The sequence below is a fragment of the Cygnus olor genome, chromosome 3 (assembly GCF_009769625.2).
Source record: "Cygnus olor isolate bCygOlo1 chromosome 3, bCygOlo1.pri.v2, whole genome shotgun sequence".
Classification (NCBI taxonomy): domain Eukaryota; kingdom Metazoa; phylum Chordata; class Aves; order Anseriformes; family Anatidae; genus Cygnus; species Cygnus olor.
Genome location: NC_049171.1, coordinates 72,751,456 through 72,779,041, shown reverse-complemented (window position 1 = coordinate 72,779,041; position 27,586 = coordinate 72,751,456). Strand labels below are relative to the sequence as shown.

General features: G+C 36.9%; 1 protein-coding gene across 1 annotated transcript in view; it reads left to right on the top strand.

Annotated features, from left to right (window-relative positions):
* The window catches only part of PRKN (parkin RBR E3 ubiquitin protein ligase), a 761,494-nt gene that overhangs the window by 275,006 nt on the left and 458,902 nt on the right, over positions 1-27,586 (top strand). Inside the window, exon 4 of the mRNA XM_040551523.1 lies at positions 5,136-5,254. Within this exon, the coding sequence (XP_040407457.1) occupies positions 5,136-5,254 (119 nt within the window). The remainder of the gene's footprint in view (positions 1-5,135; positions 5,255-27,586) is intronic.

Below are 27,586 nucleotides of genomic sequence, written 5' to 3'. Positions count from 1 at the left end.
GAGAAGAGATTGGTGCCTGCCCCTCTGCTCCCTGTCATGAGGAAGCTGCAGGCCACATTGAGGTCTCCCCTCAATCTCCTCTTCTTGAGGCTGAACAATCCAAGTGACTTCGTCAGCTCCTCAACATTTCATCCTCTAGACCCTTCACTATCTTCATAGCCCTCCTTTGGACACTCCCTAATAATTTTATGTCCTTCTTATATTGTGGTGCACACACTGCTTAAGGTAAGGCTGCACGAGCACAGAGGAGAGTGGAACAATCACTTCACTCAGCCAGCTAGTAGTGCCGTGCTTGATGCACCTGGAGGTATGGTTGGCCCTCCTGGCTGCCAGGACACACTGCTAGCTCGTATTCAACTTGTTGTCAACCAGAACCCCCCGATCCCTTTCTGAGGGGCTGCTCTCCAGCCTCTTGTCCCCCAGTCTGTACGTATAACCAGGGTTGCCCCATCCCAAGTGCAGAATCTGGCACTTGATATTGTTAGACTTCATGTGGTTGGTGATTGCCCAGCCCTCTAATTTGTCGAGACCTCTCTGCAAGGCCTCTCTACCCTCAAGGGAGTCAACAGCTCCTCCCAATTTAGTGTCATCTGTAAACTTACTATACCTTCAACTCCTGCATCCAAGTCATTTACAAAAAACATTAAAGAGAACTGGCCCTAAAATGGAGCCCTGGGGAACCCCACTAGTGACTGGCTGCCAGCCTGGTGTAACCCCATTTACTAGAACCCTTTGAGCCAAACGCATCAGCCAATTGTTCAACCATTATTTTGTGTATTTATCTAACTGTATGCTGAACATTTGGTCCGGAAGGATACTGTGAGAAACAGTATCAAAAGCTTTGCTGAAATCTGCTAAGATTATGTCAATTGTCTTCTCTGGGTCAACCAGGTCGGTGACCTTGCCATAAAAGGAAATTAAGTTTGTTAAGCACGACTTTCACCTCATGAAACCATGATGGCTGTGACCAATTACTGCAATGTCTTTCAGGTGTTTTTCCAAAACTCACAGAATAATCTCCTCCATAATTTTACCAGACACTGAATTGAGACTGACAGGCCTGTAGTTACCAGGTTCTTCTTTCTTGCCCTTCTTGAAAATCGGAACAATGTTTGCCAGCTGGAACCTCTCCAGATTCCCAAGATCATTGAAAAATAGTTGAGAGAGGTCTCGTGATGACATCAGCCAGCTCTCTGAGTATCCTGGAATGAATCCCATAGACTTACATGCAAGCAAATCCTACACAAGTTCAGGGTTTGCTGGGAGTTTATTGTTACTGCAGTCATGGTCCTCCATCTCAGGGCTCCAGGGGTCCCAGGGCCCATCACTGGTGTTGAAGACAGAGGTAAAAAATCCATTAAAAATCACTGCTTTGTTAACATCCCTGTTTGTGAGGTGACCATCCATGAACCTATGTTTTCTCTGGTCCTTCTTTTGCTGTTAACATATTTTAAAAACCCTTTTTACTATCCCTGACAGTACTGGCTAGCTTCAACTCAAATTGAGCTTTGGCTGCACAAATTTTCTCCCTTCAAAGACAAGCAGCGTCTCTGTAGTCCTCCCATGTTGCCTGACCTTGCTTCCAGTGGCCATATACATTTGTTTTTCCTTCAGTTGTCCTCCACCCACCAATGTATGTAACTGCAAACAGACTACTAATTATAATTTAATTTATTTATTGTTCTAACGCACACCTTCAGTATTAGAATCAGCACTTAAGGGACTTCCAATTTTTTTTAGCTTGTAATTTGCTGTGTCTGCACATTCTTGCTGAGTACCAGTGTTATAAAATATTAATGGAGAGCTTTATGAAAACCTATAGACCATGATTGAATGAGGAAAGACAAGGTTGTAAGGTTGGTGCTGCAGCCATTTGAGTGATTACTGGCATGGTGCCATAATTACATTTCTTATTACTACTGCTACGTCAGAGCTAGTGCATAAAGTAGATTTCTTTGTCCTTGTTTCTCGCAGTTCCCCTCTGAAAAACTATTCAGGAGGATACAGTCTCAGCCAAGGGCCTTGCTAAAAGTCACGGTGATACTGACAAGTCAGTAAAGAGTTTAATTCTTGTCATCAGTGTTGTACACTATGCCAACTTTTAACATTTGTGTATGTAATTCAGTCTCTCCTCATCCTGGTGATGCTTCTCAGGACATACACTGAATAAAGTAACTGCACTTGGTGAGACTGAGATCAGCATATGTATATCAAATGGTGAATAGATTGCTGAAAATCTTCATTTACTCCTTTCTCCTCAAATCAGAACATTCCTCCTGTAGTCGTCTGCCTCTCTGGCAGCCTTGCTGTAGGAGACATTTCAAAAGTTATTCTGGGTGTCTGCATTGCTTAACTGCTCCGATTCATTATGCTATAAATTTCTTTCTTGTTGTGTTTCAAATTTGTGCATCAGGGATGTGTATAGGGGGTACTTTTTAAATTCATGAAAGAGGAAAAAAAAAAAAGAGCTAAGAAATATAAATATTGAGTAAATGTAGTCTGTTTTTGCAAGGAGTAAATATCAAGCTAATGCACAAGATTTATCCTCCACAGTAAATCATCAGTATGTCTCATTTTAGGCTTCTCCTATGACTGCTGTTTTCTTACTGCAGTATTCAGTCATGCTGATTTATGCCATACTATCTTGTGAATATTTTGCAGACTCTTATCAATAATACAGTTTTATCTTTGGGTGCAGATGGAATGAGCTTAGAACAAATAGCAGGCAGAAAGTATGATTTCTGCCTCAAGTAGTTTTCTGCTTGAAACAAACTTGATATAAAATGTCAGACATACACAAGATATCAGGGAATGGTGGATTGGATCAGGAAAGGCATCAGCCCAATTAACAAAATATTTTATTCCATAAGGGCTTGTGTACTCAATAAGATGTTTCTGTTTGACTGGAAGGATTTTATAAGAGTCATAGCAGGAATCCATCCAGGAGGTAGAAGGAATCAGGACAGTGAACAGTGGCATCACAGATTTACTCAGGATAAGTGCTTCTGCATGTGAACAGAAGAAACAGCACTCAAATTAAGTCTTAAAGACCATGCAAGCAAACAGAGCAATGGCAGAGCACTGCTGATACCAGACTTGACTCTGGTCTCACTGCCTGCAGCTGAAACTGAGTCAGGAGTAATTGACTGGAAGCATCTTGTTTATGACGGGCCTCATGTAGCAATGGCATACTTGCTTACTTAAGTCATTAAATACTTCCTTCAAATTATACTAAATTTAATGCCCTTTTTTTTTATTGGTTGACCTGCTGATCCTGCATGGAGGAATTACCAAAAGTAAAATACAATTATTTGCCAGTGTATGCCTTCTCATTTTCAATATTGTATTTTAGATTTGTGTGTGTGTGTGTATTCTAGTTCAAACTGAAGCTAATCTAAAAGTGTTCTTGGTCCTACTGTTAGGAATCTTGGGTAAAATATGAGTAAATAGTCATCCAAATGTTCAAAATTTTGGCAAATTTAGTTTGGAGTCACCTCTCAACATTGTACCATATATTATTGAATAGTTCAGCCTATGTCTCTTTATCTTTAGCTGAACTATTTTTATCTTAGAACTGTGTTATAGATTGATTTGAGAAGTATGCTCTCAATTGTTTTGAGTTGCAGTTGTTTATGTGTACATTATGTGTGAAAGGGTGGATGTGTGCTAATTTTCTGTGAAGTCTAAATTCATTTGAAATTCTATTATGTTTTATGTTCAGTTATGGTAATTAATAATTCCCAGGGAAGCATAATGAAAATAGTTGATAGATCGGTTTACTAAATTTAATATTGGAGACATCACTTATGTTTCTGAAAACTTGAAAAAAATGATGTGTTAAAACCATGTGTTATAAAATTTGCTCCTTCATTAGTGTACGTCTCTGAAGACATCTACATCTTTTTTTCTTAGAAAAAAAGTTTTAGATGACAGTTCTCTGAGGTTGACTTTTGGAAACTAGTTTCACATAAATGTTGGACACCTATGAATAGGTGTAATATGAAATTCGTATGGATTTTCATTAGCAGAATGCAGGGGCTCACCTTTATCATTTAAAGGACATGTAAAAATAAAGTAAATCAATCTTGTTGAAAAATATTATTCCCGATGATATTTATGGTGGTAACACATTAGGATTGAAATGTATACAGGGTGTGTTGCTGATAAAAGTAGGGAGAGGTAGGACAATGGGGAAGAAAAAGGTGAAGAGTTTATTTCTCTAAGGGACTACTGTAGATTCTAAAGTTCACCCATGCTGAGGCAAATCTCTACAACTATTCCTCTTGATACTGGGAATAGAATGGAATGCTAAAGCTTTATTCTGGTCTCAGTTCAAGTTCTGACAATAAGCTTGAGTGTCTGAACTTGGAGATGACTAGTATAAATTAAAACAACTCTATGAATCTTCCTTCATTTTTTGAGGGATAGCAATAGTCATCCTACAAAGCAGTTTACTCAAAACAGTGACCAGGATTGTGAAATCACAATCATTAGCAATGCCTCAGGCTTACACAATTCTCTGTGTATTCTGTAGTTCCCCAGAATAGAATGTATTTCATTTCATTTTCCTTGAAAATTGACTTGGCAGCAGTTTACAAACTTTGCTAGGTAATATCACTGCCAGCAAAAATAAATAAATGATTTCCGTTATTCCACAAATAAAACTAGATTTACTAAATTAAATATTTGTTTTCTTCTTGTGATATCAATCAAACTAATCTTTTAAACTTTATCCAAGGAAATATTCATGCAATTTGGACTCACTCAAACTTGCAGCTAGACAAATCTAGATTAGGAGTAAGACACCAATTATGGAGAGATGGAGTAATTAATCTTATACATCACTTGCCAAAGATTACAGTTGGTTCTCATCAGTGATAAGCTCAACCTCAAATTAGGATATATTTTCTAGGGGTTTCAGGGTAGTTTGCCTTTATATATTGATCAAGAAGCAGGAGTTACTCGAATGTGTTAAGTACACCAGGGAAGAAGATCACAATGCTGTCTTCAGGCCTTAAAAACATTTTTTCCCTTGTTTATCACTTATTAAATAGAAATTTTTCATTATAGCCTGATACTGATTTTCAGTATAAATCAAATGGTTTTGTTTGCTTGTTTGTTTTTCTTCCTGACAGGTGCAGCTAGTTACAACAGTTTTTATGTTTTCTGCAAAAATTTCTGCCAAGCTGTTAAACCTGGGAAACTGAGGGTCCGCTGCAGTGTGTGTAAACAAGGAACACTGACTTTGGCAAGGGTAAGCATGTGTTTCAATTTTTTGGACTGTATAGCAATTACATATATTGTTCTGTCAATTCATTTGCATATATGTAGCTATGTATATATGTATTTTTACTGAAATTTTTTATTGCTATTTATGTCTGAGTAATTTAAAGCTTGGTGAAGATTTCATTCACTTATCTCCACTATTTGCAGTACACACAAGGAAAACATTGCAGACTATAGCTCCAATCCTGTTAAGACATTCTTGGCTTTATATTTGAAGTCCTAATGGTTAGCCTGGTAGTATGCATAATACGCACAACTTAAGGGTATGCTTAAGGGTTAGAATTATAGGCGCTTATGCAAGGCCTGGATCAGTGTTTATAGGCACAGAAAGACCTGAATTCAGTGCCAGTGACTGTGAACGTTATGGAATGAGACAAGGAAGAATTAAGTGGCTGTGCAGCTGAGAATATTAATCTCTCCAGCTCAGCCAGTGTATGTGAAGTCAGGGCAACATTACTATGGTGGGACAGAAAGTTAGTAGAACTGTCAGGCTTGGTTTGCATCTAAAAACAGGACACTGTTGTTTGACTTGAATTTACAGTAGTGTGAAGTTCTGCAGGTGTTTTTTGTTTGTTTGTTTGTTTGTTTTGTCTCCGTTGTGCTGAATTTCACTGGTTTTGCTACTGGGGAATAAGAGTCCTTCCTCTCTCATAAATCACGATGTTTGTCAACTAGGTTCATTCTGTGAAAGGCTTAGGCTTGTGTAGAAGACTGAGCCTTACCGTGCTATAGATGTTGGGGAGCTTTCTGTGATACATATTTAACTGTATAAGTGTCTTTTGCTGTGGTTTAAAAGGATTAATTTCACTTTCATGTTCTTGATGTAGCCCAGTACTTCTACATCATCACACAAAATAGCACTGTGAGACATAAAAAAAACAGCTACTGTAATCTCATTGAAAGAATAAAGTGTAGTAATGCTTATACATATATAAATTAAAACCCCACAACAAACCCCCTCAAGCTGTGTGCTATTTCTGAATTACTTGCATATCTCTAATTTATTTCAGAGGCTTACAAGTATTGCATATTGTGATGTTTCAAATGAACACATCTAAGAGCCTTTGTTTTTTTCTGAAAAGTCATACTTAAATATTTGTAATTAGTATAGGCTTAAATCACATATAAATCAAGATACAGAAGTTGCCTTTAATGTACATGTCCATTCATATAATACTCAGAACGGATATAAACACAGGTGACAGTGTGTTCAGATTGAATGCAGTCATTGCTGCTGCATGATTGCTTTTATCACTAGCTGTCTTTGAACTCTGTGTATTGCAAGGATGGCACAGAACATGTGTCCTTTCCTAGATTTGGTGGCTTCTTTAGGCATGTCCAGTCTTATGGAAATTATCACTTTCACTCCTGTGGTGTTTGGTTTGGAATCATTATGTTTCTTGTATCAAGTAGACTTAAATACATTTACAAACTTGAAGTTCTTACAGTATATGCTAAATAGTAGTCTTCATTTTGTCTCTCAAGAATTCCTCATGACTCCATTATTATTAAAAAAAAAAAAAAAAGGAAAGGAAGGAAGGAAGAAAGAAAGAAAGAAAACACTACTATAAAAAGTTCCAGTATTGCATATTTCTAAATAAACTTGTAGTATCTGATTGTCTGGAATGTACGCAGACCTACATTCTTTTGGGCAAATTTGTGTCAATAAATATACACAAGCTGATAATTTCCATTGAATGACAGCTATATCTTTTTTTCTGTTAGCATATTTTACATTAGGTATGAACAGAAAGTCACTGGACACTTGCAGTGGAAGCATTTGCTAATTTCAAGATTGGTTCAAAAAATAACGGCTTTCAGAAGATTTGATAAGGTACTTCAGTATGAAAGTACAAAAGAGAAAAGGGAAATATCTTTTAGAGAGTGTCAAATGATAATTTTGACTGTTTCAGTTTTTTAATAATGTCTATAGAAATAATTTGCAGTTCAGGTTCTTGTTACTTTCTCCCCAAAATAAAGAAAATACGTTATAATTCCTTCCCTCTCAATTTCAGTGAAGCAAGGTAGATAGAACAGCAAGTGCACTGTTCCATTAGTTTGGGCTGGCAGTCCTCGGTGCTTCTAGAAGTGAAATATTTGCAATAAGGACACACTTACGGTAGTGAATGTGCTAAGCAACAGTAAGTTTGTTTTATAAATACATGCAATCTACCTCAGTCCTGTGGTTATGAAGATTAGGTGCAGATTTAGTATGTGCCTGGCCCTAGTGACCTTCTTTCTTCTCACTTGCTGTCCATCTTCCAGGGAGACAGAAAGTAATTCCAGCAGAGGAAGCTTGAAATATGTACCAGGCCTCATTTATTTTTCAATACTATGTAGAAACCTCTCTGCATTAATGCTAGGCAAAAGTGTAGTCTCTGAGCTGGTGCTTTGTATCTGTTATGCTTTCTTCAGTGCATCACAGTCTACAGTAAGCAAGTTATGTCAGGCTGAAAATGTTATCAAAACTTGACCTTTGTGTACATTTAAAAAAATAATATATATATATATATATATTAGAAGGTAGTGTATTACTGCAAACCCTCTATGTTGCTTGTCCAGTCCCAACTGGACTATGCCAGCGATTGCTAATAGACATCAGCTTTATTGGTATTATCATCTTTACTGGTATTACCAGTAATCACTACATCATTACTGGTATTACGATCTTTACTGGTATTATGATTTCCCTTTTATAGATGTTGTGGTTTAGCCCGGCTGGCAGCCAAACACCACACAGCCGTTCACTCACCCTCCCCCCTCCCTCTCCGGGATGGGGGAGAGAAACGGGAAAGTGAAGTCTGTGAGTTGAGATAAAGACAGTTTATTAAGACAAGGAAAAGAATAACAACAACAACAATAATAATAATAATAATAGTATTAATAGTAATGTGTACGAAATAAGTGATGCACAATGCAATTGCTCACCACCTGTTGACCGATGCCCAGCCTATCCCCGAGCAGCCGGCCCCCCCTTCCACCCCGGCTAGCCACCCCTATATATTGTTCAGCATGACGTCAGATGGTATGGAATACCCCTTTGGCCAGTTTGGGTCAGCTGTCCTGGGTCTGTCCCCTCCCAGCTCCTGCTGCATCCCTAGCCTGCTCGCTAGCAGGACAGAGAGAGGCTGAAAAGTCCTTGGCTTGGTGTAAGCACTGCTCTACAACAATTAAAACATCAGCATGTTATCAGCGCTCTTCTCATTCTAATCCAAAACATAGCACCCTGCCAGCTACTAGGAGGAAAAGTCCTAACTGAAACCAGGACAATAGAGAAGTTGGTCAACATGAAGTGGACATAGGTAAACTATAAAAAAGCATGTGTATACCATCATACTACAGATTTGTAGTTTTTTTTTGAAGATATATTTTATCCAGTGCTCAGTAAACTGTGCCTGACCTTTACCAGGCAGCATAGCAAGTTGCTTAAGAAGCTCTCTTGTGCCATAAGCAGCAAAGCACCATCTAAGCCAGCATTTGTTACAGTAATTCTTTCACTGAGATGAAAGTGAATACCTGTGTAAAACCCCCACAAAGTTTTGGGAAGCTTTAACGTACTCAACATGCTAATTCTTTTCTCTACCTAAGCCACAAATGACCAAGCTAATTAAATTGAGCTTTCTTTTTTCATGGTGTGTTGACTGACTGACATTTTAAAATATTACTTATTCATTTAAACAGTCTTATTCTAAAACCTTATTTAACTGTCATTCCTATTTGCATAGCATTATTTTAATATATGATGCCCAGAGTAAATTTATGATACTGTTTTTCTATGAAATTAAAGAGCCCACTATTTTTATTTTCACCAGAGACATCCATCTCAATATTAAATTTGTAATTTTCCAGATGACACTTAGGTTGGTGTTTTATGAACATTTCATGACCTGATTCTTTATGGAAGATATATACCAGACTGATTTAATTATAAGGAAACATCAGTCACTGCAAAAGTATCACCTCTCCCTAGTTTCTCTAATTAATCAAGCACAAAAGCATGTATGGATAGACTGGAGTGTGGGAGTCTTATGTAAACCACCTACAAGCCTGCCAGCAACTTTCTCCAAATAGCTCAAAAAATTTTAGTCACCAGCTTCAAACCGGTTTATATCTTTTGTTGCTTTCAAGCTTTTAAAAATATAAATTTTTTATTCATATGGTGCTGCAGTTTGTTTCAGTAGCTATGATTCAGATAGGGCATTCCCCTTTTCAGGAAAATAAAATAAATAAAAACAAACAAAAAACCCCACCCAGGACACTTTTTTTTTTTTTAGCATTTACATTGTTAACTCTGTAATGAAAAGGAAAATGCAAATGGAAAGCCTGATTCTACAAACTGTTATACACCGAGCTGTGTACTTAAAGCACACTTTTTAAATGTACCTGACTCTGTGGCATACTCCTGGTACACAAAACAATGACGTTTGACTCAGTCTCTGTTTTCACTATACAAAATTCAGCCAAGGTAAGAATCGGGATTGAAGTTCCATAAATGGACTTTGGGTCTCCGTGCTTAGGCACTGGCTCTATGGTGAGGCCATTTCCACTGCAGGGACTCGCAACTCATTACTGTTTGGTAGTTCTTCATGCTGTGCCCTTGGTAGCGCTATCTGAGTTTTCAGTATATCTTCTACTTATGCAAAACTCCTTGGGTGCTTGTACTAACTTCTTCTATACTTATCCTTGTAGCTTACTTTATCTCAGAACTTTTCAGACATGTTGAGTTATATTTGGATCTGATTTAACTGACTGCAGCTGAGATGAAACTTAGTTCCTTTCACCAAAGCACACATGGATTTTATTCAATGGCTGAAGCCCACAGTTCTTCTTCTGTCCCTACCGTTGGTGCTCCAGGGGAGCTTCCATTTTTAAACACCTTTGTTAAACCATCTCTGTCAGAGAACTACTCTTTCATTGTTTGCCATATTATGGATATTACTTTTATCTATAGCTTTTCATCTTGAACCTAATAAGGAAATGAAAACAAGCTGATTTTTATTTTTTTATTTTTCTCTGGCACCGTGAAAAGCTTGTCATTTCAGTATCATGGCATTCAGAATAGGCTGTGTTGTACATCATAGTTCTGGCAAGGAAAAAGCTCAAAAATCAAGTGCCTCAGTGACTAATGTCATTCATAGTTTAAGTGGTCGTCCTGATAGCTGAAAATAAAGTATTTTGAATTTGATACTTTCATGTTACCTAGGAAAAGAAAGGCCTTTAATACAGTCATTATCTTTGAGTTTTTACCTCCTAATACCATTTTAGTATTTGTTTAAGTAAGGTGTTTTCTTTTTAAGGAATATAGGCTTAGCAGAGATTTTCAGTAATATAAAAAAAAGGCAGTGACTTTAAGTTTATTTCATAGAATTCTGTATTTGCTTTTCACTTATGGGACAGTCCCCATGGTAAAGGCGATTTTGTTCCTGTAGGTAATTTGCTTTAAATATCTCTTTGTTTAATATATCATTGTAAAAGTCTATTCCACGGTAGACTGCCTCTCACCATTGCTCATTACGGATCACATACTTTTCCTGGAATTGGCTCGGTGACAGAGGAGGGAAGGAGTACCACTCACTGCATCAGAGTGAGGCTGGCTGAAAGACAAACGGGCATGTAGCAGCTCCAAAATCATCTAGCCTGTGCATCTGCTGATTCACCACTGCTGGTTACCACTGCTGGGGTAACGTTACAGGCAGCCTACGGGGCAACCGAGACTGCCTGCTTTATTGGTTACTCTCTTTTAAGCCTGGTGCACAGACTAATAGAGATGTCTATTTGGCACAGTTTTGTTTCAGAGCTGCCAGTCATGAAGGGTCTTTAGCATCAATAGTCCATTTTCTTGTGACTGAGTGACAGATAGTGACAAGGGCCAAGCTGGGATAGAAAAAAAAATCAATTTGACCTTTGAAGCTTAACTGCAAAATAAGCTCCACCCTGTGGAGTGCAATGTGATGAAGTCTGATCTTATTCACAGACTGGGAAGATATTAAATATGAGATTGAATTCCTGAGACTGGATGAAGTATGTATTTGTCTCTCCAAAATGGCATGCTTGCTGTGAGGATAAAAATGTTTTTGATACTTCTTAGCTGTGTTGCAAACAATACGTGTTAAAATACTTCTGTTGAAATACTATGCATAGGAAAAGTTGTCATTGTAATGCGTGCTCCCTGGTCAAACTAATAAATTTGAAGCAACGATTTATTATTGAGTTCCTGCTAATAAACCTGTGATTACAAAAATAGCTTTATTTCCCCTGCATTTGGCCAACAAAAGTAGTACACACAGGAAATTATATGTATTCCATATACATATTTCTATCTACATGATAGAAATAATGAAAATGTTATGAATAATTATGACTAAATAGTGAATTTATGAATAAATAATGAAAAAAAAAAGTCAATTCTGACATCTCAACTCCTACCACTGGGCACTGATGTTAATAATGTTTAGAGAAGACAAGTGCAGAGAAGAAGAGCCCTCAGAGCTCTTTTTCCAGAATTTCCACTGAGTTCTTTTTTCAGAATTTCAACATATTCAGAAAATCTTTCTGTGTTAGTTATGTTAAGTCAACGTACTTAGTCATAAGCCTATTTTTTTTTCTAGTGAACCAGTGGTTTTTGAGAATGAGGGAACATCTTAAGGTACAGATGTTGTACACTGGTGTGTAGCCCAAGCCCAGCTATGCCAGAATGCCAGAGAGAAATCAGGCTGATTTGGAGCCTTATCCCTACCAGCCACACAGGCAAGTATACTTGTGCGTGCACTAGTTTCTCTCGTGACCTGATCAGATAGTGAAAGGCTTGCTAAATATGATAAAACTTCTTAGTCTGTTAGTGCAGAACTACATTTTGATAATAAATCCTGTCTTGCAGTATTTTCTGTAGTTCAGGCCCAATCCCATGCTGAAGTGGATACAAAACCTCTATCTTACATACCTATTTGATAGTCTGAGCAGTTTCCAATAGCAAAATCTGTCTCAGAAGGGGATATTTCTTCCATCATAGCAAAGGAGAATCTATCACTAGTTGACCTGGCCAAGGATACCAATATTTTTAATATTTTTGACTGTAGATACATAGGTCTTGTGCTTAAAAGGGTTTTGTGTCATCTACTCTTCCTTATTGTTCTCCTATTACTTTCAGTGACTTGGAGCACGACATCAGCATTGAATAAACTTAAGTGCTGAGCTGAGGAAGAACACAGAATTTCTGGTGGAACTTTCCTAATAATGAACACATGATACTGCAAGTCTGATTGAGCCATTGCTTAACCAGTGTTTTCATTGCTTTTAGTAATAATGAATATCACAAGAAAAAATATCTATATTTCTACCTGAAAAAGTCTGTTTTCTTTGTTATGTCTTTGAAGAAAGTTGTTATTACAGAGCTATTGCTATTACATCTTCTCATAAAAAAAAATTGCTCATAATGGTCATATTAACCCATAAAGCAGAAGGAAGGAAGGGGTACCAAAGAAAGCTATTGTATTACACCAACTTTGAGCAGCTCTGCTTATGGTCTTGTTCCCCTCTGACTGGGAATTGCTTTAATAAGCAATGTGCTCCCAGCCTCAATCTATTCAGTAATATCTTTCTTCTGACTAAGCACAGTCATTTGGTCCTCCAAAGTTGTCACATCCTCATTTGAAGAATTATTGCAAATTTTGTCATTGTGGCTGTCTGGCTTACATGTATGTATTTCTTCTAGAAAATAATAAACAATGCTATCACTGATATTCTTAAATATTTGACTGAGGGTGAGACCTGCTCCTTGTTCTGCCCTCACAAAAGCTAAGTAAGACAGCCAAAGCAATACAAAAGAGTTCTTAAAAGTCTCATTATTACTGTGCGGAAGGAAGACAATGGCTGCTTTCCATGGATCCGCTCTCTGACATTGTGACAAACAGCAAAACTAGGAAATAGCCACACTGTGTAAGAGATCCAGCTCCAGTGATGCCTTGGGGTGGCTGTTCCCAGACCCTGTTTAAGATACTGTGGCACTGATTAGGAGTAGGAAAGTTCAGCACTGAGTGATTGCAAAAGGATTTTAAACCTTTTCTTCATTTTTTTTTTCTTCTCCACTAAAAACAGATTTCACTAGATCGTCAATTCTTTAATTATTGTATATACAGTAAATAAAAATAAAAGCATACTTAATTTATGAAAACAGTCATTCCATCCATTCCCAAAGACAGGAACAACAATTCTTTGATGCAAAGTAAACTTTGCAAAACAGTATTGCTTCTGCATGGGAAAAATAACATACAGGTCTTTCATTTTAATAGGATAAGAAAGTACATTTTCACTTTAATTCTGTTAGAAGCACTAAGGTGTCTATGCATGATTTATAGTATTTACCAACTTATTGTGGTATGTGTTTTTAGTGAGATTACACATTATAAAGTGTCTTAAAAGATGGAAAAAAATACCAATTATAGGAAAGAGGGAAAATAACTTTAGTGTTATGTACCACTTCAAAGCCATGCTGTGAAATAAAACTGCCCTTTAATGCAAAGACTAAAGTGGGTTTCTCCAGCACGGGTGACAACAGTCATAAATGAAAAGGAAACCAGTTAAAAATTTACTTTCAGATTACATTTTTCCATGAGTATTTGAATCAAATATCTAATGAACCCTGCTGGCTGGGGAAGACAGATGCATGCCTAGGAATACAGATGGTGATCAGTTCAGTCTGACTATATTCACAGTTGCTAATATTTCAGAACCACAGTCTGGCTGATGTTGGCAGGGGCCTCTGGAGGAGACCTGGACCAACCCCCTACTCAAACAGGGCTGCCCAGAGCAGGTTGCCCAGGCCCATGGCCAGGTGGCTTCTGAAGATCTCCAAGGAGGATACCCCGCAGCTTCTCTGGGCAACCTGTGCCAGTGCTCTGTCATCTGCACAGTGGAAAAGGTTTTGCCTTATGCTCAGACAGCGCTTCCTATGTTTCAGTTTGTGCCCATTGCCTCTTGTCCTATCACTGGACACCTCTGAAAAGAACCTGGCTTTGTTGTCTTTATACCCTCGCTTCAGCTATTTGTACAGGATGGTGAGGTGACCCCGAAAACATATTTCAGTATATCGCAGAAAACCTGTGACTAGTGAAAAATACCAGGCTTGGAGTTTTGACTTTTTTTTTTTCCAAAGTATTTGTTGCATTTGAATTGCTTCTGTGTAAAATTGCCCGTTCTCAGATTTGTAATCAAGAATCCTTTGATAAATAGGACCTGCGGTTCATAACTCTTGCTGAAATCTCTAAAAATTTAGAGCATGTACCATTAGGTGGCACAGGATCATGTATACATGCAGGGCAGATTGTGGACATTATCTCTTTCATTATTGTATAGGTCTTAGGCTATTTCTATTATTATTTATTTATTTATTTGTTTATGTGGTATCTGGGAGTGGGGTGCATGTGTGCCAGGAGATGTTATAAGCTGTATTCAGCTTCAGTTTAGGCTGTTTTGGGGGGCAGAAATTTAACTGGAAGAGAAACTGCTCTCTTTCTCTCCTGGTGATCTAGGTTATCTTTGGGCTACATCTTTATCTTTTTGCCATATTGATTGTTAGCAGCTCTGCCATCATTGTATTAGCAATGTGTAAAGACTGCCTTTTTTGCATACAGTAGTTCCTTCCCCAACAAAGAAGGACCCCCTCTCAAATTTTGTCTCTTTTTATGTTGAAAGGAGATATAATTAGTGTTTTTCAATACCAGCTGATGGATGTATCTCAGCATTTAAAACATTAGAGCTGTATTTACTCTGTTGACACCTTACACTGTATGTGTAGGTGAATCTTTCACAGTCCCCCCTTCCCTTTCTATTCAGTAAGACCATAATGTGCTGGGGATGGCTTGCTGGAATTTATTACAGTAGAAAAACATAGTACTTGCACAATGATAGTTCTTTTTTGTTTGTTTTGTTTTATTTTTTAATATGGCAGCTGCCACTGAGATTCAGATGTCCCAGTGCATAATGCTCTTAATTTGCTTTCTTTATTAAAGTAGAGCCAAACTTCTGTCTTCTCAGTATTATTCCTTAGATAGCTGTGGGTACAGAGAGATTGTGCTTACACTAGATTATTTCAACATTTTTCATAATGATGAATATTAAAACATTCTAAAGGGTCAGTAATTTATCCTAATTTTTAAGATGATGGAGCATCTGATTCACCAACTGGCTCAGGAAATTAAAATAACCATATTTTCTTAAGAGACTGCAGTAGCAGAAGTAGCAAACACCAAACTGTTTTCTTAAATGTGTGCCTTCATTTTCTTTAAGAAGCTGCTGTAATTTCTAAATTATGATTAATTATATTTTGATATTAATTATTGATAATTATGATGATTAATTAAAAACATTAAAGTAACTGTTTACCTCTACTATAAACAAATCTCTATTCTAGCTCATTTTACGAGAAACCCTGCCAAACCTTTATGTTTCTTCCTTATGTCAGAGGTTTTTTTTTGTTTGTCTGTTGGTTTTTTCCTTTGTTTTGGACTGAATTAGTTAATAAAAAAGGGTTTAGGGTACTTAACCGTAATCTAAGTAAGAAGTCAGACTTTTGAAGCTAATAAATAAGCTAATTTGAAGTTACATTGATTATACTTGATTGTTTAGAGTTGTGATCTGAAGTTATTAAAGTCTAACTTGTTAAAAGTTTCCTCAGAGCTACCTACTTGTAAAACATCTCTAACAGGATGCAACCACAACCATCACAGTTATTTTGATTGAACCATACTGGTGGAAGCATGCAGTGTACTAAGGAAAATTTCACCCTTCTTCTCAGAGAAATTTTATTAATGTGGTAATAAGTTCTTAGGGACATGTGATGGGGACCAGTTAGTAATCCACAGTTAAACTGTTAGAATTCTTTTATGTTTTTCTGTTGTAATCAGCTGCACAAAAGACATTTACTTAAGGGAAGCAAGGATATCATCTTTTGTCCAGCTTGCTTCTTATGTGGAAAAGAGTCCATTTGAATTTGGTGGTATAACTTGGATATAAAAGTTGGTTTTTGGTTGTTTTTTTGATAGAGCTATAGCAAATGTTTATGTGATTTAAAAAGAAAAAAAAAAATCACTGTATTGGGAGGGTGGTGGTGGCTTTTTTTTTCTTTTTTTTTTTTCTTCCATTTTTAACTACACAAAGAAAAATCTAACATCAAAATCTGTAGGTTTTCTAGATTTTATTTGGAGAATCTGATCTTTGGCTAGAGTTCTGAGCATGGGTTTATTATTGTATAACTCTTAATGGTGTAACTGGTTTTGTGAAAAGCAGGAAGAAAATTGTGGGGGCTCCGTAGTAACTATGGAACATGTATTATGGAAGTGATTTGTAGAGAAATATTTTATCAGTCTAATGGTGTAATACTATAAATTTAAGTGAAATAGCATGTATTTGTCAAGATGGGGCACATAGACTTTTCAGATAAGTGAAAATACCTTGGCTGAGAAGGAGTTGTTTACTTTTTTATAGGCAAAGTGATCTACTTTCTAGAGTGGGTGCAGCTACCTCTAAACTGTACAGATTCTAACAGTTAAACTTGAGAGTTATTTGTCCTGGAATAAGTGGGCTTTTTTTTAACTACCTGTTCAACTGCAGCCATCCTAAGACTGCTGTATTGTTTTAATGATGCCAGCATAGTTGGAACAAATTTTGCACATAGATACATGGAGTGAGTTCATGAAAAGTTCTCAAGCTAGTAGTGATGGAATATATTGGACTTGATAAAATATCTGATCACATTAGATCTGCAGGGGAAAAAAATAGGGAAACATTTTCATTTCTGGCTGCATCTTGTAAGACAATCAGAGAACAAACTGTACTTACTGAAATCTCTCTCTTTTTTTTTTTTTTTTTTTTTTTTAACACTGAAAACTGTTCAGCCAAGGGTGTTACATACCTGAATCTCTAAGCCTTATGTTGTTTGTACATAGTGACATTTAAACTCGCTGCTTTGGGACAAAGATAAAGATGCTAACTGCAACTATAATGACAGTTCCTAGCACATGGTGAAATTCCTAGCACTGATGTAAGTTTAAAGATTGTAGGCACTGATGTAAGTATAACCCGTACACTCTGTTCAGGCTTTGCCTTTTTAGTTTTACTGATACTTAAAACTACAGGTCAGTGGTTCTTAAACTTGCATATCTGTACTACTTACCTGATACTAACTTTCCTTATTGCTGCGTCCACTAATGGTGATACTGAAGCAGACTTTTGGGTAGTCTGGGAAAGTCTGTCTTTCTGGTTGAGATAGCTGTATGTAGTGTCATAAAAGATGAGCTAAAAGAGTAGGAGTGCTGTTTTGACTTAGATTTGATCTACATATGCTCATCAGCTGTTATTATCTGATTTGTGTTGTCAAAAAAGCCAGCTCAGCTAAGCAGAAGTTTCCTGTTTGAGAATAAGGCACTACATTTTCACCCATCTCTCAACCTTCCTGTAAAGAGCACAGAGAGAGGTTTTTGCTAGCTTTCTTCTGTCTAACTCTGCATGTAGCCTGCCAGCTGAAAACATCAGTCTCATCTCAACGCAGGAGTGTTGCTGAGAGTAACATCCATAATTTTGAAAGAAAAAAGCATACTAACCACGGGTGGTGTTATTTGTCTATTATCAATATAGGTGCCATAGGTGGTAGGGCATGTTCTCAAAATTTCAAAAAATACTTCCCTGAAGTATGTCATATTTCTAACAGTGAGGTATGTTGGTCCACTCTTGGGTTGCGGTTTGGCTATCTACTAACACATTACCACCTTTACAGCTAAGAGGATGTACAGTTTTGTACTGACTTCATGTGAACAATGCATTCGTTCTTAGGTGTTAATATTCTGTCTGCATATTTTGACTTGCATAATTTTAAAAGTTTAGTTTCAGACGGAAGAAATTAATTCCCCTGAAGTTAGGTTTTTCATTTCAGTCATTTCTAATTGCTCGCTTGCTTTTCAACTAACAACTCAGGCAAATAGGAAAGAATGTTTTTAACCCAAGATTTGCCTGGTGTCTTATATGGTGCTTGACAGTGGGAGAATACTTTTGTTTAAATATTCAATCTTTTCTGTATTTGTAGATGTATTTACTTTAGCTCAGATCGAAAACCTCCAAGCTCTTTCTAAATATGGCTAGAAGAAAATTCATACAATCCTGTAAAAACAGACACCAAACTGAAAGACTGCCTGGTTACCTGCATGAGTCTTGAGCATCATGGAACTTTCTGTAGACATCAAGTCATCATAGTAAGCCCCTGCCTGAAATGTGCCTGTAATTTTGTCTTGAAGTCAAATGGATTTAAAATAATACAGTCAGATGCCATCAGAAGGTACAATTTTGTGTATCATCTGCTTTATAGGATGTAAATCAGCTTAGTCAATTGTAAAATGAAAAGTTGAGGGTTGTGTTTATTCTGGACTAATAAGGAAGGATATTTAAATGCTCCATCGTTTTGTACAGTATTAGAAATTTTTAAAAAGAAAAACATGCAAAAGCCAGGATTCATGTAAGCAAATGTACTTCTATTGTGCAATATTATTAGTTATATTTTATCTTTTAGAATCTCACTTTTTGACTAGTATTTTAAGCAACCTATTTGCCATCATTTGGTGTAATACAGGTGTTTCTGATATAAGACAGTGTCAGAAAAAAAAGGCATAAATTCTTGATGGTGATGTAGAGGATTATATATTGAAGATGGATTTAAAAATTAAAGTTGCCTCACTCTCGGGCTGCTGGAATAATGTCAAGAGACACATTTTTCCCTTAATTTGCCTGTAGGTCTTGACCTCATGATAACAGTTCCTTAACATGCATTCATAATTATTCAGTTGATGCTATTGTAAATTAGACCTGTTTTTACCCTGCCCATGTGGCTAACCTAATTATGAGGAATGCAGGACCAGGCTTTTCAAGTTTTAAGCTGTGATCAGAAATGGGAGCTAGCAGGTTGCATGTTTAATTCTGCTGTCAGCTTCAGTTCTCAGTACTGAATTTTTGCTAATGTAAAAAGCTGTTTCCTAAAATTCAGGCCTGGTGATGAAGACTAAGATTGCTGACATTGGCATTTTGGCAAAATGATAATTTAAAGAGGAAATTAGAAATTGTATTTTATTTATTTATTTATTTATTTATTTATTTATTTATTTTTTTTTTTTTACTTAAGTAGGATCAACTAGCTGGACTAAGGTTCCCTTATGCTTTTTTTTTTTTTTTTTTTTTTTTTTTTTTTTTTTTTTTTTGTGGTTTAGCCTCATCAGGCAGCTCAGCACTGCCCGGCCACTCGCTCGCTGTCCCCAGGAGGGATGGGGGAGAGAATCAGAAAGGTGAAAGTGCGAGAACTCATGGGCTGAGAGGAGGACAGTTCACTACGTAAAGCAATAGCCGGGCACACAGGCAAAGCAAGCAAGGGATCCCCTCGCTGCTTCCCATCAGCAGGCAGGGGTTCGGCTGCTCCCAGGCCAACAGGGCTCAGCATGCCAAGCGGCTCCTCGGGAGGACAAATGTCATCACTCCCCAAATTCCCCCTTCCTCGTCCTTTGCCCCAGCTGTTATTGCTGAGCATGGTGCCCCATGGCATGGGACATCCCTCTGGCCAGCCCAGCCTGTCCTGGCCGTGTCCCCCCCGTCAGCTCCTGGTGCACCCCCAGCCTCCTCGCTGGCAGGGCAGCACCAGGAGCAGAAGAGTCCTGGGCTCTGTGTGAGCACAGCTCTGGAACAGCTGAAACATAGGGGTGCTATCACCACTATTTTCAGCAAAAATGGAAAACACATCATCATACCAGCCTCTACAAAGAAAATTAACTCTATCCCAGACAAAACCACAGCAGTAAATTACATTAAAGAGAATTGACATGTTGTCACTTTCTTATTTAAAATATATCTGATATTTTTGCATCTCATAGTTTGTGTAGTGAGCAGAATCTTTCTGTATACTTCAGAGAGGCCATGCAGTTATCTACCCTCTGTTTTCCCATGTACGCTCTGATAAAATGAAGTTGGAGGCCTGAGAGTATTTGTGTCTATCTTAGGCAAAAAGAAAAGGAGGAAGAGGGGACAGTCAAAAAGAAACTATTTAGTTTTTGCCAATACAGATACTCATTTTGTACTGGCTGGCTATTTTTCTGCATGAACAGTAACACGTCACATGAAAATGAAGGTAAAAATTGGGTATGGGTCCTGTTATATAAAATCACTACTATTCTTTGCTAATGCTAAATTTGTTGAATGCCAGCTCGTCCATAACTATAACAAAACCAGCTAATGCTTAAATGAATTCTGGCAATTTTAAATAAAATTTTAGAACTTGATATGACAGGGAAGAATGCTAAAAGGTAACCAAGTGTGTAAACAGTAAATGAAGGATTATCCTTATTTGTGAAAAACCCATTCCAGCGAGAAATTGAATTGGGGGCTTCTCTCAAAAAAGAAGGGTTAGTGTAGCTAGTGAGCTAAATCTATGCCTGATTTTATTCCCTTTAGAGTAATAAGCTTATGTGAGACCCATAAACAATAAACAAATGAGTATAAATGTAACTGAGTACTGTCTTCTCCCTCCTCTTTACAGATTCTCCTTCAAATAATAAATTACTGATTATGCCAAACTTTTAAAACCAGCTATGATCAAGCGTATTAGGGGTGATGCAGTTCATTTGTTAGAGCATATTGCATGAACAACCTCACCTCTTGTCTGGTATTTTTACTTTGCAGAAAGGATTTTCTGTACAAAATCCATTTGAATGGTATAACACATAAAACAACTAACAACTAGAAAAAAAAAGATGGAGCCTGTATTTATTGGTCAATCAGCTGAAGAAAGGAGATGGTCAATGAAAACAGCAGGCCCAGGACTTGGTCTTTGCCAGGATTTTAAGTCACATAGAGACAGAAGTAAAGAAAAGATCGCAAATCTCCATGTCACTGAGGCTTGCTTCACATTGCTGCACATTGGTGATATTAAAAGTCAGCAGTTTCAGAAACTAGACCTATAAAAAAAAATCTGGACTGCAATGGTCTTGGCACTAGTTTGCTGTAAATTGATGTATCTAGCTTACAAAAAAAAATTTTGTATTAGACTTACCGGTCTGTATGTACTTTGATTATACATAAATGTTCTCCAGTTGTGCTATGTTCATGAAGTCAAAAGCTGTTAGTGACAGCTAAGGCAGTAGGTTAATTTCTGGCATAGGCTCTTTTTAATAGGTAGAGTCTGACCTTTCTGTACTGCCAGGAATTTCAACTGGCTCTGTGTACAAAGTACTCCCCCAAATGTGTATCTTATGCAAAAAAGACAAGTGGTATAGGATGAAAACAAAAAAAAAAAAAAAAAAAAAAAAAAAGAGAGAGAGAAAGAGAAGAAGAAAAACATATGGATCTACTCCTTTTCAAATGCAGATTGTTGAGGCTGGAAGTCTATCACTTAGTCACTGTGTTCTCCATTTGACCATATGGCTGCAAAAACTAGTGGAATGATATATATATATAAAAAAACCAACAGTTTTCCCTTAAAGAAAATATAGTAAAGAAGGAAGAGGAAAGCATTTATTTTATTCATTCTTGATGTTATGCAATTTTTTACATGCTTTATTTTAAAAGACTTTGATATTTATGGAATCTGAAATTTATCTATTGACACTTCACTTCATTACTGTCTTTTGCATGGAAATGCCTGGCATGAGATCACCTACTCACATTAAGTATGCCTCCAAAATTTAAGATGAAATTACAAGGATTTTTTTTACCTAGTTTCAGTTCTTTCATATCTGTACACCATATACAGATAAAACTCAGCAGAGGGCAACACACCTATTAACAAGGAATCTCATGTTTGCGTAAAAATTGGAAGCGCAAAGGTGGAAAAAGAAGTTATTCTATGGTCTACTAGAACTTTATGTCAGCCTTAGGTATGTTGCTAAAATTTTGATGAATTTGCTAGGTAATAAATTTCCATATGAGAAGAAGGACGTGGTACCAGTAGAAACTCCTTGTCTATTCTCCTGCTCTTACTTCACAAACAAGACTCAAAAAGGGAAGGACATTACAAGCACAGATGAATTTGTGCGTGTGTGTCAAGAAGAGTGTTTAATGGGCGTGTAAAATCCTGAAGATCATGTGGGAAGAGATCTCTTGATCTTTGTCACCAAGACCACCATATCTTCATCACAGCAAAATTTTACCTTAGGAGTATTTGGAGAAAGTCATTTCAGGATGGTCTCTTTTGAACAAATAGCAGCCAATAAGCAAATCAGATTTAAATGAGCACTTTACTTAGCTTCAACTACCGTATCACAAAGGATTTTACAGTTATAGTCTGTTTTTACTGTGGTATAAAATGATGTAGACAAGATCTGTGCAGTGCAAGTTGTATCTGCAAGAAGTCCTACTGGCCAAGGGCTTTCCTCAGGCACCACTACCATTGTGGGATGCTGGGGAACACTGTTATAGAGACTTGCAATCTGTTTAGAGGGTAGTTTAATAAACAAGAACATTGGTCTGTGTTTATTTTATCAGATTATTTTACATCTGTTTTTGGCTTGAAAATCATAGTGCTCCTGTACACGGACATTTTATGTATACATAAATATACGGTATTCCATCATGGTTAATTAACTATGTACTGTGAAAATATTAGCACAATACATGTCTAGTTTTTAGTAACTGAATACAGGCATACTCAAAGCTTGAAAGTTCATGAAATACCGAGGACCTTATTCTCTATCTCTTGCACCTATTTTACATTACAGTAAAACTTTCAGACCTGTAATAATTGACTTGAGTGAAGTTATACCTTGTCCTCATCCATAAAAGTGAAGGGAAAATTCATCTGCTGTGAAAAGTTAGTTTTCAGAAGTTTTACTCTCCTGTTCGTCAGCTTTGGACACTATTATGGGTGAAGGAACACTTTCCTGCCTTTGTATAATGGTAGAAATATTTAACCATTATTTTGTATCCTTCTAATAGGGTTTAGAAAATAATAGTATCTGCTGCAGCTCTTACTCAGCATCATAACGAAGCCACAGACTACAGCTTCCTACTTCTGTGACTGTTGTAGCAGGAAATCTTATGTAGAAACAGTTAAGAACAGTCCCCGCTGGTTAAATTGACCTGTTTGTTACACAGTGTTTTCAGTTCAGGTGCCAGTAACAAGGATGGAGTTGAAAATTTCTCTTGTGAGAAAAGTAAATCTGGCATTAATTATGCCAAGAGATTTACAAAAATGGTAATTTAGCTTCCTAGATTTAAAGTTGCCACCTGTCTACACTTGGACTTGGGAATTCATTTTAATTTTCTAGTCTGTTGTTTGCCAGTAAAATGTTCCTCATGGATTATAGAGCAGAGCAGAACTTTGTCCCACAGCAGTGGTTGTAGCTGAGCTTCCTAACCCTGGTGACTCATGACAGCATTGTCCTCAGCCTCAGTGCTGAAGGGTCAGCTGCAAAACACTTCATAAAGACATTGTAAATCCCACTGCAAAATATATCTGTTAAGGGTATTGTAATCTTTCTGTATCTATCTTCCCCCTCCAGGACCAAGCATATCACTTTCAGAGCATATGGTTTCCCTCAACAGATAAACAACCAAAGTTAGCTCTGTTCCTTCTGTATTACCAGTTCTGCTCTTCTGTCCACCAGGATCTTGTATTTCTTCCATTCATGATTTAGGGATTTAAGGACATAGTCTATCTGTTTATCTAAGGACACTCATTTTTTTTCTGTCTGGCAAATAGTAGTGAAATACTTGACAATGAATTTACCCAATATTTACATTTATACAGTGCTTTTCTTTCTAAAGGAAATGTTTTACACTGTGGGTATCTGTGTGTCTATATAAGCATACACAGAGAGAGAAAGACTTAAAAATTCAAATATTTGAAATCCATTATGGGTTAAAGGAGAGAAGTCCTAACCAGATGGTATACCTCTTCACCACCAATGGCAGTGTAGGGTAGATATCCCAGAATGGGCTTTAAAATTACTAGCATGGGCCCAATACGCAGAAGATCAAGAAATCAGTACAGGCCGGCTGACCCCACTTTTCCAGTATGTTTGTAGCCTCTTGAGCTCTGACTTGCTCAGTAAACTTCTACCAATACCTAACCTTTTAAAAGTCTGACATTCCTAAGTCCACTCCTAGGAATAAAGCCTATTTTTTATGAAGAACAGAATAGGATCTTCAGCATCTCGTTACAAATAATGAGCAAGAGTTCCTTTCCTGTTTAAAGTCTCATCTAAAAGTTAATCAATTAATTAAATCCACTTCACTGAATTTAGTTACATTATTTCTGAGAGATGGAGACCAAGGAGACTTACTGACATGCAGTAACTCTGAAAGCAGAGTTATAGGATATGGCTCAGTCCTTAAGCTTAGACTCTTCACTCATCTCCTTCATCAAGAAAGCAAGGAGCAGGTCCTTGGTTCCTCAGTAATAAAACCTGTTTTTCTCCTGTGTTAGCAACTGAGGAGTTTACCTCTGAACTGGGGTTTCTGTATTTGATGTCTTTACCTGGTGGCAAGGTATATAAGCAAAGAGACAATAGGCGATTTGAAATCACAGGAAGTCCTACTGATAGGACTAAATAAAAATGAAATGCCCTCTCTTCTCACTTTTTTTCCCATTCCTTTCTCTGTAAAAATAATACTATGGGTTCTGAGGTCTCATTTGCTTGTTCCTATTTTCTTCTCTGTCAGCTGTCTCCATCTTATTTACAAGTAAAGTGAACCATTTCAATTTGCTTGTACTGACTTTGCTTTTGCTCTACTGTCAGAATTTAATCTGGCTAACCTTTTCTGTTCACATAAAAATACATGATTTATCCACGTTATAATATCAGTCTCTGATAGTGATGGGAATGTGATAACTCTAAAAGAGTTAACAATTTACAGAAAATAGCCAAATATTAATATTTCATCACAAACAAACTGGCAGTCAAGTCAGTAATCTGTTTTCAGAACCCATGCTTCTGTCAATAATCAGCTCTTGCATAGCCAGATTTCTAAAAATAAGTCAGAATATTTTCACTATAACTCATTATACAAAAGTGTGCACAGGAGAGCAACAACAGAGAGATTTGTTTCCTGGGTTGTACTAAAAACTTCTCTCTCCTACCTTCATATTGTCTCAGGTTTTAATGTGTAGATGTAATCAGGGAGAAAAAGAGAAAAACTTCAGTGCATTTAGCACTGAAGGAAAGAAATAGAAGCAAACACTTCTCATGTGAGCTTATGGCTTTTTAATTAGTGCCTGTGGGAAGACACTTTGCTATATTAATGCCATTTATACTAGTACTATCTTGAAACAGCAATGTGCAAAATCTCTCCCACATCTCCCACCATCTTCTGTAGCCCCAGAGGAGACATACATAAATAAGTAATGGAAAAGCTAGAAAACAGATTCAATCATACCTGTTTTGCTGATGCCTGATTAAGGAGATAAATAAAAAAAAAAAAAGGGGAGGGGGAGTACAGAGGAGGATGAAGAGTATATATACTTGGTAAATTCATAGCAACGGCTGTTGTATGAAACTCTGGGATTTGCTATTCCACATAGCACATGATGAAGGCAAAACTTGCAAGAGTATATTTCTTTGTGTAATGAGGTAGGCAGCCAAACAGTTAAATCATTTGCTTTCCCTGGGACACTCTGCTGGGTTCTTTGCCATTGCATTTAACTGCTGTCAGGTACTGGAGTGTCATTCTCATCTTCTTTATTATAATTTTTCCCCTTGTAATCTACAGTAAATGGGAAGTTTTACAGTGGAGCAGCTGTTGGTAAAACCGATTAAATTTAGTTCTTGAAAACCAGAAACCCCAAATAATCTGTGTTCTAATCTGTGTTCTGCTCAGACGCAGCACTGCCTGCATTTTTCTCCATGAAGATTTTCAGATAAAGTCACTACTTTGAGTTAATCAAATACACAGCTCAAAAAAAAAAAAAAAAAAAAAAAAAAGGAAAAAAAAAACATACTGGCTGTCGTTGTGATCTTCCTGACAAGTGTATTTACTTGGTGTTTTAACATGTATTTAATGTAGAGTGCAGAATGCAAGAAATAGAATTAGTCCCTCAGAGAGTTTATAATTAATTATTATTTACCCAAAAGACCATACTCTGATCATTTGTGTAAATATGTACTTGCAGAGCTTTGTACATATCTTAAAAATCTCTGTGGACCAAATCTGGCAGGTTTTATCTGCCTTTTCTAGTGGAAGTCTTTTCTGTTGATGCCTGTGAGTTTTGAGTAACTGTCACATCATTTGGCTCTGAATTATTTTAAACTTTTCAATTGCTGATTGTATATTTCAGAAGATGTATGTTTTTGTGTTGTGTGTGTGTATTGTGTGTGTTTGTGTTTTTGTGTTTTTTTTCCCCAAGGTTTGTATTTTAGCTATTGGACTATTATTACCTGGGCATAGCAAAGAAACCAAAGGATATCTTTAAAACTCCAAGTCAAGACTGAGGTGTAGAGATCAAGTACGTGGGAGAAATCACCTTAGATTTTAAAGTATTATTATTCCACACTTTTGATAAATATTAAATGTTTTTTAGTCCCCCTTTCTGTTTATTCTGAATGAAATATTTCCTCAAAGTGGAATAAAAGGGTGTTTATGACTTAAAAGAAACTTTAATTGCTGGGAAGTATCTTTTTTTTTTTCTTTATCTTTTTTTTTCTTTTTTTTTTCTTCCTCTACAGGAAGATGATTTAATAAAATCTTGACATCTGGGATGAGGTGTCTAAGGCTCAAGAAAAGACTGTGTATTTTATCACCACTGAAAATGCTGGTTTATAGCAGAAGTTCTGATGGATTAATAGCTATGGCACCATTAATAGCTATGGCATAGTATTGAGGGAGGTAAAATGATAGTGTTCATATTAGTTCTGTGTTGCCAGATCTATTAGTGGCTGAAATCCTTTTGTTGCTTTTCTGTGATTCTGTAAGCTTCTCAAATACTGCTTTAATCTTTTAGGAAAACTGCTTGAGGAAAATACATGAATCCTCTGGGATATATTTTCATGACTCCCATCAGCTCCTGAGGGTTTCTAAACCATGACAGAATTTGCCACACATCACACAAAGATTACTTACTGTGTTTATTAATATAGGTCTGTTTAACTTGTGTCAAAAATCTTTAGAAAATGCAGGCGATGTTGTGGAGTGGAATAGCATTTATTAGAGAAGGGGTCTGTTATGTTTTCCAATGGTATGTTTTTGCTTCTTTCTGAATACTTTGGAAAATGCCTAATAAAGTGTAGCTTCCTGTAAAACTGGGGATTTTGAATTCTAAATATTGCACATGAGAGATATTTTG